The sequence below is a fragment of the Pistacia vera genome, unplaced genomic scaffold, assembly GCF_008641045.1.
Source record: "Pistacia vera cultivar Batoury unplaced genomic scaffold, PisVer_v2 Contig592, whole genome shotgun sequence".
Lineage (NCBI taxonomy): Eukaryota > Viridiplantae > Streptophyta > Magnoliopsida > Sapindales > Anacardiaceae > Pistacia > Pistacia vera.
Genome location: NW_022196437.1, coordinates 660,371 through 673,942, shown reverse-complemented (window position 1 = coordinate 673,942; position 13,572 = coordinate 660,371). Strand labels below are relative to the sequence as shown.

Genomic DNA, 13,572 nt, shown 5'->3' with positions numbered 1-13,572 from the left:
AATAGTAAAACAAATAATCCAACTCAGTGAAAGCCCTAGGTTCCCATTCAACCGGCCGATCTAGGTTTTAAAACACTGAGTATTTTTTTTTTTTTTTTTAAATTCTGATTATTTTTCAATAATTAAAACTTGTCTAAAATGTGCTGACAGAATTCAGAATATACAAGTCAATAGAACAAAATTTACACTTTGTAGATGGTTGCGTGGATAAAGAGGAAACAAATTTGCTTTGGTACAAATATCAGAGCAACCCATAATTCAGGCAATAATATTTGCTCAGAATATGGCGTGGTTCAAAATCACTCACGATGTTAGTGACAAAAGAATGATTAGGCATTAGCAAACCCAAGTCTGATTAATTAGGAACTGGATGGAGGGATGTTGTTGGTAAATTTTGTACAGTCATATGGGCCAATTCCTTGATTGTTCTTTCGCTTCACCTGAAATTATTTACATTTCATATCAAACTACCACAAACAAATTTATATGTCACAACAAAAGAGAAAATCTAGAAAAACTAGCAACGTACCGGCGACCACGGACCAGGTTCATTTTGAGTCTTGTCTGGGGGTGAATGTTGCACAGCACCTCTTTTCATGGTTAGAATTTCCTGCAGAAATATTTGTGTAAAATGCCTAGATTTTGATCTTTAAAGAAGTAAAATTTATGATTATCAAACTTAGAATTTGAATGGGTAGCTTTGAGGCTACTGAACATCATGAAATGCCATTGGAAGAGCAATTCCTGGCTTTAACTGTCACATGCACAAACCCACCAGCTAATCTTATGCTATCAAATTGGAGGATTTTTCAACCCAAAAATAATGCGGTTTCAGTTTCCTCTTCACTACGTATTCAAACAAGGCAGGATGATAAACATCTTATCTTCAAAACAAGATATGTAAACTTTAAGATATTTTAATTTTGTTCCAGTCAGTTGCCATGAGTGTCCCAGACCTAGAGGTTATGCATACGATTTCTAAGTAGAGCAACCAGTAATTGTACTGCCTTGCAACTCTAGATCAAAGACAGAATCTAAGTTCGACAGGTAAAGAGAATTGATAGTACCTCTCCAGCAGCTTCAAATGCAGCTAACCACTCATCAGAAAATGGAATAGCATGTGGAGGAGGTTTTATCACTAGATTGTCTTGCTTCTTATCATTCCCAGATTTATTACTGCATACAAAAGCCAGGTTCAGAAGCAACTAAACATTTCTCTAAATGAAAATAGGAATAAGTTTAAAGCATGAAAGCAAAATCAGAAAAAATAAATTGGAACTAAATACTTACAGAAGTTTTGTTGTATCCTTATCTTTTATGACATCATCCAACTCATGGTGGATTTCATTATTAGGACTGCTGTTCTTTTGAGAAATGATGGTTTCAGCTTCCTTAGGTGAAACATCACTCGTCATTGAATTAACATTTACTTCCGGTAAGACACTCCCAGTTAATGACATCGTTGCAACTTCTGACTCATGCTGCATTTCAACAATAGCTCTGCCATCACTTTGAACTATACTAACTTCTTCTGGCAAAATATCAATCTTCATTGAATCAGCATTTACATCTTGAAAGACGCTTCCAGTTAATGACATTGTTACATCATCTGTGACATACTTCTCATCTAGCTCAAGCTGCATTTCACCAGTAGAACTCTCATTGTTTTGAGAAATACTAGCTTCCTCTGCAAAAGTATCACTCTTCAATATGTCAACTTCTATATTTTCTATGCCTGACACTGACTGATTTGCTTCAACCGAAAACATAGATTCTTTGTTCTGCAAACAAAATGTATGAGAATCGCAAGTATTTGCTGTTAATGAATTTTGACCTTCATTCATATTCAAAGACACACCACATGTCAATGACCAAGTAGGAGAACTAAGTTCATCATCATCATGCCTGAACTTCGTATCAGTATAACACTCAAGATTTTTGACCGATGGTTCAATCTCAACAGATCCTGACATTTTACCCTCCTCAGATGGGTACTCTGCCTTCGGGTCCTCATCAACACCATCATACTTAACTGCTGTGGCTGCCTGAATACATACAACAGAACTTACTTCATTTACACAAGCATCAAATTGGTGTAAAACAACATCCATGACACTTCCACAGACATTCCTCTCCGGCAGCTCTTCAGAAGAACAGTTATTTACAATCAGCGTGACACCCAAACACAATCCATGAGCATCTAAGGAAGCTTGTGCAGCTACAGGGTCAGAACAATGTACATCATCAACATCCACAGAGGACTTATCCTTCACTTTTGAAGAAGTGAAGTTACAGTTGCAGCTATCAACTGATAAACTCCCATCTAAAACCAGCATCTGGGCATCTTCCACAAGTGAATGCTTAAATGTATCACCAACTACAGCAACTTCTTCATTTGTTTGCTTTACATATTCATGTTGACATAGAGCATGAGGGCTTTCCGGTTCTCTACCAAAACAGCTGGGAGCATCCAGACAAACATCTACAACTTCACTAGAATTAGATTCTCTGGACTTTTCAAAAGGCATGCACTCCTCAAACAACAGTTCATCATAAGCCTCTTGAATCTGGTTCCCCTCAGTGGACAGAGTGTTGACAACATGTGTGTAATTCAACTGATTGTTGTGCACTATTGATGTATTTTGCTGGCAATAGTAAATATCATCTCCAGGCTGTAATTCAGAATCAGAACGGTAATTTTTTATTGATAAATTACATTGTTTGTATTCTACAAGTTCATGTTCAACACTGGGGACTTTAGTGTTGCCATTGGTTACCACACCTGATTTTTGATATTTATCCAACATTTGTGACATGCCAGAAGTAGTTTGATTATGGGGTTTGATATCACACCTGAAATCTGGATCCATCAAACCTGACTTTGTATCATCATGTGGGTGCTCTACAGCCATATCAAAGCCACTATCATGCTGTGTCAGTTGTTTTGAATAAACAGCACCAGAACTTTTCAATTCACTTCCATTAGCATCAATTACAGTTTCATTCACATCAACAACCATATTATCCAAGGCTGAAGAGCCCAAAACAGCTTTTCCCATTCCAACTGATTGACTGACATCAGCTGTCTGCGCTTCTGATTTGGTACAGAAATTATCAACTCCAGCAACGCATTCTTTTCCTTCTGGACTGGAATTTGCAACCTTTGTCCTTGTGCACTTCTGAAACTCTGAAGATCTACTCTCCCTGGAAAAACTGTTATTATTTATTGATGGACTTTGTGTCTCACTTTTAATCTGATCAACCTGCAGGGTAGAAGGCATTGTCTCCTCATCTTGCTTCATCATTTCTTCATTAACACCATGCGCACAACTTAACAAATCATCATGCTGTTTTGAAGTGCCCTTAATACTATAAACATTGGCTTCTCCAGATTGTGGCTCTAAAACAGTACCATTGGCATCTCCAGATTGTGACTGTGAAGAGGCACTGTGATCCTTAATTGACGCACTGCACATTTTGCCCTCTTCACATTTGTTGTCAATCATATCCTTTGTCTCAAAAACACCTTGAACTTGCACTGCCAGTTGAAGTTGGGGCGTAATATAATCATTCTCCAATTTAGACCCAGTCAATTCTATATTCATTGGGCAAATATTGGAAACTCTCTCTTTAGCTTCATCTTTCATGAATTGGCCAGATGGTGCACTTAGTAAGAGCAATCTATTATCACTACACTGTAGTTCATTATCCACTGCGTGAGAAATCTTCTCATTTGTTCTTCGATCCACAGTTTTCAGAGATTGATCAATATCATTGCAAATATGTAAACTTTGCTCGCTATTTACAATGTCGAAACTGTTAGAGTTAGATGGGACATTCAGTTCCACCTTTCGAGTAGCATTTCCATGCAAGTTGGATTTTGTCTTTTCAAGTGAACCAGAATTAAGATTAGATGGACAAGAGGATCCTGTAACTGAGCTTGAGACTCTCAGATTTGCACTTGTTGTCATGCCAGAAACAATGTCAGGTATCTTCGCAGGTACAGGAACAGGACTCTCATGAATAACATTAGAGGCATCAAATTTCCTCAAATTAGGAATGTTGGACTTGGGAACATTGCAAGCTTTATTACTTCTCTGTAATAAACTATGTGCAGAGGAAGTTTTTGACTGCAAGTTATCATGAATCAAAGAACAAAAAATATCAATCAGAATCTTTGCCACACAGCTCTATAAATCGCTGAAAATATCTGTTTGAGTCTACCTGATTAAAGAATCCCAATGACGGCGACGGCATCCGCAAACCTGATGGTTTTGCAGTTTGCAGTTGCAAATGTTGCATGTTTGCACCACTACGGGGAGCCTTTGGTGGAAAAGAAGTTGCAATTTTGTTGGAATTCCCATCATCGTTGTTTGATGAGTGCCCAGAAGCTGGAAGAGCTGGACCTGGGTTGATCTTTGAGGCATCATTAGCTTTGGTGATAAGAGAATGTTGTGAATTGGTTGACGAATGGATTTCCAATGCTGAGCTGGCCTGTAGGAATGAAAATAAATCAAAACAAATAATGCAAGCGTTCCATGGTTAAATGGAGTATTTTATAATAATAACCATGTTCAGCCATAGAGCATCGTACAATATAGGTTTAGAAAAGCTTAACATTTCTAAATGTTTCAAGTTCTCACCACATTTCTTCTAACTTGTTGCACAGAAGATTTCACGACTACCGATCTGCTGGGTTGCGAGCCAGATCTTGCATTGCTTCGAGCACTTGTAGAATTTTTTGAGGAACTCTTTGGTCCAATGTTTCTTTGAACACTGACTGCTGTTTGAGAAAGAACAAAGCAACAATTGCGAATATATGATTTTCATCTGTTGTAAACGTTGAATTATACTTTACAGAAAAGAGTAATGTATTGTACAACACATAAAACATCAGATAAAGATATGACAATTGACAAATCATAATGTTAAACAATTTGAAGTAAGGTGTTAAATTTATAATCCTTAATATACAACAGACACGAAGAAGAAACACACTCACGCTTTGAGTGTTTATATGAGTACTATAACAGTTAAATGAATATTCTTGACCACTTTATACCTCACGTCACTCACTTATGTTAGCACTAAATACATTTTGAATTTTTATGATATTTCTCTTACCTATATCTCTCATTAACTTTTATTTACTCTCTCACTTTTTACTCTCAATACAAGACCTAATTCATAATTACAAGTTCTTTGAAAATTTTCTTTATATTTCTGGTTGAGATTGATTTGCGAGTAACTTCAAGAAATATCGGTGGAGCAATCACATGACCAAAATTTAATCATAAGATAGATCTATGACTGTAATGCTAGAGAGCACTTGATATATCAACACTTTATGAAAATTGTTGACCACTTTATATCTCACGTCATTCACTTGTGCAAAACACTCAACACACTAAGAAATTTCTACGACATTTCTCTCATCTATATCTTCCACTAACTTATACTACTCACTTTGTTCTTATACTTTCTTGTTTGGTCAATACAATACCCAAGGCTTGTGGTATATCTCTCTCACAATTAAGAAATTTTAAACAAGGAAAAAGAAATCTATACTATGGGTAGCTCTTGATATATCAAAAGTTCCCTAACATCAGAGTCATAGATCTATCCAATGATTAAAGCTCAGTCATGTGATTACTCTGTCGACATTTAAGAAGTCTAGAAGCCACCCACAAATCAATCTCAGCCACAAGCACAAAGAAAAATCTCACACAACTAGTAATCATGATATACATATTTGATTGTTGTCTTGAATAAAAATATTAAAATAATGGTTGTAACCGACTTAAAAGCCTATATAAGACAAGCCTCGGGTCTTGTATCATGCAAGCAAACCAGTGTTTGTGTACGAGGAAAAAGCAATAATAAAAGTTAGTGGGAAACATAGGGGAAAGAAATGTCATAAAATTTAAAAGTAAGCTGAATGCTTGCATAAGACAGTGATGTGAGGTGTCCAAGTGGTAAATAATTTTGATACAAGGTTGTATTCATGTAAGAGCTCCTGTGAGTAAGTTTCTTCTTAGTGTCTATTGTATATAACATTTGTACTGTAAATTTATATAAGTATTATGATAATATTAAAGAAATTATTCCTTTTTCAGGTGCCATAAGTTCATTATGATGTGCAAATGAGAAATTTAATTCAACCAATATATCCGCTAGCATAAGAATTTAAACCCCTCCCGAAATTAGAAGATTTATGCTTCAGTTACCTGGTTGAACATTCTGATTCCTTTTTAAGTTGCTCACACCCGGAATAGTGCTTATAACAGTTGCAGGATGCGCAGAGGGATCCGGTTTTCGAACTGGTATCTTTGACACACTTAATTCTTTAGTTGCTGCTTTCGTTGTACTCACATTCGCAGGTCTTTTCACAGTTCAAAGAAGTTAAGGCCAATATTCTCCAATTTAATAGATAAAGAACAAGGGCCAACTGCCCACGTAAACTTCTAGTAACCACAAAACTCTCCCACTGTATTGTATAATTTTATCAAAAGGATATGTAGATGAAGCAACAGGTCGTGGACAACCACTGCGTTTAGATCCACTTCTGTTAACATCTTGAGCTGAAAGCACCTTTCGCTTGGCCTGAGGAGGACATGTTCAACACGACTAGAATTAGTTTCATTTGACCCAACTTTCAACTGACAAGAAAATGTCAAAAAGAAAAGCAAAACATCGGCAGCCCAAGCAAGTATAAGAACACTAACCGCTGAAGGAGATGCTACATTACGATTAACTCCAGCCGATGCAACCTTCTTTGGCAATGATGAACCAGCACTGTTCCTATCCTCCTTTATAGTACTTGCTGGCGGCTTCTTAAACAAATTTTCTTCAAGAGCTGTCAAATCTTCTGATTCACCCACCAACGATTCTCTCCTATCTTCATCGATAACTGACAACATCTCCCCGCTAGACTTACCGATGTTGCCACTAATTAAAGACAACTCTGAAGGATCCAAAACACCTGACCAACAAAAAAAAAAAAAAACAACCAGTAAGTATAATCCAATAAGTGTTTTTACTTTTTACCTCCCATCTTCAACTTCTATTGCGGAAATAAAACATTATGAAATCCAAAACCACTTATTAGACCACCTTCTTCAGTAAAGAAAGCTCGGTTCCATGCTAAGCTTTTGCGCAAATTGTACCCTCCACCCTTCTTCTTCCTCTTCATCCGTTGCGGCTCCATACTGAGTTTTGGCACTTCTGGTTTGTTCATACTTGTATTCTCTTCATTAACACTATCTCTGCGTGTTGACAAATTTAGATCTTCTTCGTTCTCCTTGCCCGTCACTCCCGCTGCAATATCATAACGTAATTTAGTTGACATTCTCATATAAATTTAATGAATTAAACTAATTAGCATTCAGTAGAGAAACACGCCATTATTAGCTCAAAATTCCTTCGTATAGCTCGTAATAAAGCTGAAAACTAATTAATTCGCTAGAATATGACGAATTCAAAATCATCCAGGAAGATTGTTTAGAAAAATTACAAATTTTTTGAGCAAAATAATAGAATCGCTAATATAAAAGAAAATTTAGAAAAAGAAAACTAGAAAAGGAAAATTGTATAAATCACAGCACAATGTGAACATAATTAAGCGAAATTAATCGAATAATCCGCATCCAAGAAGCGAAATAGATTGAAATAAACACAACGAGATACTAAGTGGAAACCCTAACCAATTGGAGAGACAAGAGGCGGAGGAGGATGAATGGAACGGTTAGATCTAGGGATCAGCATAGGCGAACAAGTGAAATAGGTCTTTTTGAAACTTTTTACGTCGTCATCAGGGCTCTGTTGCAGCGGCAACAGCGAATCATCTTCGCCGGAGATCTCTAGAAACGACATGTCATCCGGCTCCATTTCTCTGATATGTTTATCGGTTATTCAGTTTATGTGTGAAAGCAAATTTCAAATCGTTGGGCAAGCGGGATGTGTTAAAGAGACTGGAGAACGGAAGACAGTGATCACGTGACGGCTACTTTTTTAATTTACAATAACGTCCATAGTATTTCGGAAGATTTACCGCACAAATTTGAATTTCCATTGAAATGAATGTTTTGAGTTTTGACCCTGAACTTTTTGTTTGGGTATGGGCCCGGTTGTCAACTCACATATTCGGGACCCGTCTTCGTTTAGATAAATCATATTAATTATTAATTAATTAATAAAATATATCTAATACGATTAAGCAAATTCATCATCTCTCTCACACGTTTAACGCTTTATTAATTTATTCAATCAAAGTTTTTTAAATTAAACCCTCACACGCTTTCCTCCCGTTATTTCGGTTTATTTTATTTACTCAATGTGAGATTGCTTTTGAATAAAGATAAGTTGACAAACATTTCTCACAATTTTCTTTTTCAAACGCTGATATAGCAGTTCACAATTAGTCAGTTCGTATTTAGTCAGGCTAAACTCATTACGAGCTAACCAATTATGAGCTAACATATCATGTTTGTGAGAGAAAGTTAGTAATAAAAGTTTATGAGTATAATATTACTATAATCTTATATCACCTTTTATGGTGCGTTTGCTTAGGGTGCTGAATCTCCCACAAAAATGTCATCTTTTAAGATGTGTTTGGTTAGAATAATCCCCCATTACTTTAATAATATCACATTATCATATTTGGCTGACAACTGTCAAGTAATAAAATATTTCAATAATTCTTTAATATTAATAGTAATCACGGTAGATTATATAGGGATAATCTAAACACCACCCATTTCTTAAATATTCTAAGCTTGTTTTGTTTTAATTTTACCCATAATTAATAATGTTATTAATAATATAATATAATAATATTAAAAAAGAAGGACACGAATTTGTGAGAGAAAGTTAATGAAAAAAGTTTATGTGTATAATATTACTGTAATCCTATATCATCTTTTATGGTGCGTTTGGTTAGAGTAATCTCCCATTACTCTAATAATGTTATCTTTTAAGATGTGTTTGGTGAGAGTAATCCGCCATTACTTCAATAATATCATATTATCATATTTGGCTATCAACTGTCAAGTAATCAAATATTTCAGTAATTCTTTAATATTAATAGTAATCACAGTATATTGTAAGATTATTTTGTTTTAGTTTTACTACTAATTAATAATTTTATTAATAATATAATATAATAATATTAAAAAAGAAAGACAATTCAATAAAAGGCTTCTCCCATAATTATTTTATTGGTCTCATCCAAACATATCAATTATTTATATCTACTAATTTATTATAATCTAACCAAACATATTTAATATAACATTTATCTCCTTATTTGTTTTTCGCTTATTAAATACATCCACTATTAATGAGATGTCAAATGGGAATAAATAAAAATGAAAATTTGTAAAGTGTACTTTTGATAAAAATGTTTTTAGAACCAGTTTTCAAATGTGAAAAATAAATACAAGCAATCAAACCATAACATGATGCGACCCCAGGCAGAATGTAAACCGTCTTTATTTTAGTACATGGAAATTTAATACAAGTAAACACAAAACCAAAATTGGGTTCACTTAATAAACTATGAACACTAGCTAATGTTGCACTCTCTTGAGTTACCACCCCCTTCAGAAGAGGCATCACTATCTGAAAATCCCAAAACATAAGCCTCCCCTTCATCTTCATCATCACTCTCAACATCAGCTCTGTTGTATCTCCTTTCAATGTATGCCAAAGTTTGCCGCCTCTGCAGCCTCAAAACATGCATGATAACATCAGGAGTAAGATTTATCCGTGAATGGTCCTCTCTTCCCTGCCTATTAGACTCCATAATCTGCTCACCAACATATAAAATTTAGAAAACATAAAATAAATGAAAATAAGATTCAGTAGCATGTTTGTGTCTAATATCTTTATAGATAGTACCTTTTCTACATTGTCAGGCAATGGAGGAACATTACTCGCCATGGGAGCCCAGAGCTTTACACTTCTTTCTATTCCACAAGTTGCAAACATTGGCAAATGAGGATGGGGCTCAAGTTGATTTACTATATTCCGGTCACCTAACATTAACCGTACCAATTTACCTCCCTTCTTCTTCCAAACAAATATATGGCCACAGTCAGACCCACTTAAGACATATTCATCATTGGGGCCAAAAAAACTCACTCCTTTAACAGTCTGTGAATTTCTATGGCCTGTGTAAACAGGTGGATCTTCAACCTTCTGTAAGTCTTCACGAGGTATGGACAATGGTGAGGAACCCAATCCCATATTCTTCTCAAACTTATAAATGAGCTCATCATTGTAGGAGACAAGCAGTTCACTTGTGCTTGAGTAAGCCAATCCAGTGATATGAATATTATTACTCCCAATCAGACGAGAGGGGCAAAATGTGTTCACAGGTATATCTGAACTACATGATGCATCCCATTTACATTTTCTTATGTCATAAACACGAGCATATTCATCAGAACCTCCTACAGCAAAGTAAACAGGATTTCTCGGGTCAATTACCATAGCATTCAACCTTATGCTATTTGGAGGCTGCTTGCTGTTTTCTGTGAATGAGGAGCAATAGAAAAGCCTTGTACCACTATTACTTCGCAGATCAAACTGCAAAATGAAAAGAAAAGTGTAACTCTGAAACTATATAAAAGAAAGAGAGGCTTTACAAGGCTCAGAAAACAAAATTGACCAACATGTTGGATGAAACCATCTTCACCACAGCTATATAATATGTAGGGACTTCCTGGCTCCACAGCAAGCTTGTATACACGCCCTTGGTGCTTCCCCAACCTTTTTGTATCAACTTGGCCGTCCTCTGAAACTTGTCCAAGCCTCACCTACAAGAAAAGCATAAAGTTCATATCATTAAAAGCATGCATCAATTCTATGAGTATGCATCGCAAGACAGAATCTAAAAAATCATTGCTAAGATTAATAATTCTGAAAATTTAAATTATTACAGAAAGCTCAATTTCAAGGTTCCGTATGAAGAACTATATGTTAGATGCTTGATTTTACCGTGGGTTTCACATTTCAAGAAATATTCGCTACTGAAGAGTGAGAGTTTATAAACAGAGAGTCAGAAGCTGTTAAAGCACATCCAACACAAGCTGTAGAACAATTTACATAAATAAACCAAAAAAGTTTAAAGAAAACAGTAGAAGTAAGAATAAACCAAATGCCAAGATGAGATCAGAGAATCAGCAGATACTCACCTATGCATATATATAATATACATCCACAAGAAAGCAAGATCATAGCAAAAGGTGATGAAAGTATATATGTATGTATTCACCTGGCCATCAGCAGAAGAAGTTACTATTTTACAATCATCAGTGAAAGGCATAATTCGTGTCTGAAATATGTTATCGAAGTGTCCAGAAGGATATGAGAACAATTTGCTTCCAGTTTTCCAAGTCCAAAATATAACATGTTTGTCATCAGAACCTGACACAAGAAGGTCCCCAGTAGAGTTGAATTCTACTGCATTCACACAACCCTCATGACCATTTAACTTCCCATGAAGATCAATTTGCTTCACCAGCCCCTAAAACAAAAACCAAACTAAAATCAGTCTCAACCCAACGATCTCTAACACCAGATCTCAATCTTGATGGTTTATGGTCCTGTTTGATGCGTGTAAAATCTCAAAACATGCCCAAACTGAATATTACAAAGCCTATCATAATATCACATGAATCTTCCACTAAAACTTTGTAAGAAGTAACTGAAAATTATTCAATTAAGCTTACAACACAAAGTCCAAAATCTCGTTTGTAGTGACAAAAAAGCAATTTACACTGTTACGAATTGATTCTACTTTTATTCCAGTGTTCAATTAATAATCCATTTTTTAATCCAAATCAAACCAATAATCCGTATAAACTGATCCAACATAACACACTTGAACATTCACTTCTTGCAATCCAAACCAGAAAAAAAAAAAAAAAAAAAAAAATTGATAGAGACTGATTATTTTAGTACTGTCTATCATGGCTTGAGTGATCAAAATTAATTAATAAAGAAAGAGGAAGAATTTTAGAACCTCTGAAGAAGAAAGCCGGCGAGTTACGTCTCTGGGCCGAGACAAGCCCATCTCTCTCCTGTAAATCTCTGTAAATCCATCTCTAGTTTCCTTAAAACTCGTCTTCATTTAGCAGAATTTAACTCACAGGAAGCTCTTTTTATTTCTTTAGTTTCTGAGGTTTCACGGAGGAGAAGACCGTGGGCGTTGGTTCACTTTTGAGAGTACAATTAAAGAATGTCCAGTTACTTTGAACCACGCCGAATGATCATATATAAATGAACCCAAAAAAAGATCATTAATTCATTGTCGGAATTTTAATTGGTGATTCTGCTGTATACCGTTACCGCAAAGTATTAATTAATACTTCTAAAAAATTTGATTATACGTATTTGGGTTCTTATTTATCTTTTAACGTAGGAAAGAGAGATGAGTAGGTAACATGTAATTGGTTAAAAAAAATCAATAAAAATTAACACACAACCTAATTTTATAAATTTTTTCTCATAATCTCGATGTGATAATTCGTAATTGATCAGTTCACAATTAGATAGATAGTATTCATTATTAGGCAGATAGAATTTATTATTAACTGATTAATTATAAATTATCACATCAAAATTATGAAAGAATATTTATGAGATTAGATTATAAATGTAATACTGTCCAAAAAAGAATCATCCATGTGGACAAGATAACCATGGAATTTATATCTACGGAGTATGAAACAAAAGCTTTATGTTTGCTGGGACCAATTTTTACATCATACAATGCGTAATTGGAGAGTGTTGAATTGAATATTATAAAGGAAAAGTGATTTTGAATTTTGATACGATTTTATTGGTGGCTTGGTGTCTCCATTCTACTCGTGTCTTCATTCTTTAAGACTTCCAATGTCAATGTGGCTCCCTCCACGCAAGGCATGTAAAAAGCATGTTGTTTGAATCCCATGGCCATGGGGCAAGGCAGTCTGTTTGGGCTTTAAACATCCAACACATTTAATTGAATTTTCCGTCTTTTACCTGAAAATCATTATACCAATAATGCTCAACTGTTTACCTAACAATTTACAGCTTACCAAAGCATAAGAGTATTTCCCGTTCTACTTGAATTCAGATCTTTTTACACTCTCCTATACCGAACAAAACTACTGCCAAAATTGAATTCAAGTTAACAAAGGTAAACTTTAAGAGTGTGTTTGGTTTAAGAAACGTTGGATTACTAGAAAATTAGATTACCTTGAAGATTACTAAGAATCTTTAAGAAAATGTGTTCGGTTAATTGGTAGGTATGTTACATTAATATGTTTGGTTGGGAGGAATAAATTGATGGATATGTTATTTAAATTACTGAATTGTCCTCAAATTAAATATTATTATTATATTATTTTTTAATATTAATTATTATTTGGATTATTATAATCTCCCTGCATTTAAAAACTTAGCAAAAACAACCTCATAATAAAAGTTTGAAAAATCAACAAAGCACCCCCACCAACCCAACCACTGTCGGCCGCCGGAAACCACCGCAGGCCGTTGGCAATCGGCAACCTAATGACGCACGGAAGG

At 35.1% G+C, this 13,572-nt stretch overlaps 2 protein-coding genes across 2 annotated transcripts; both read right to left on the bottom strand.

The window, feature by feature from the left end:
* Nucleotides 1-277: 277 nt before the first annotated feature.
* On the bottom strand, nt 278-1,872 carry LOC116109987. The gene is made up of 4 exons (XM_031396231.1): nt 1,291-1,872; nt 1,068-1,176; nt 530-610; nt 278-440 (listed from the first exon to the last, which is right to left on the bottom strand). Exons 1-4 carry the CDS (start codon nt 1,842-1,844, stop codon nt 360-362), a joined length of 825 nt encoding a protein of 274 aa, XP_031252091.1. The 5' UTR covers nt 1,845-1,872; the 3' UTR covers nt 278-359.
* A 7,500-nt stretch (nt 1,873-9,372) lies between these two features.
* On the bottom strand, nt 9,373-12,273 carry LOC116109986 (DDB1- and CUL4-associated factor 8-like). The gene is made up of 5 exons (XM_031396230.1): nt 12,026-12,273; nt 11,276-11,527; nt 10,674-10,817; nt 9,898-10,587; nt 9,373-9,805 (listed from the first exon to the last, which is right to left on the bottom strand). The coding sequence occupies exons 1-5, from the start codon at nt 12,131-12,133 to the stop codon at nt 9,563-9,565; spliced, it is 1,437 nt and encodes a 478-aa protein (XP_031252090.1). The 5' UTR covers nt 12,134-12,273; the 3' UTR covers nt 9,373-9,562.
* Nucleotides 12,274-13,572: the final 1,299 nt, after the last annotated feature.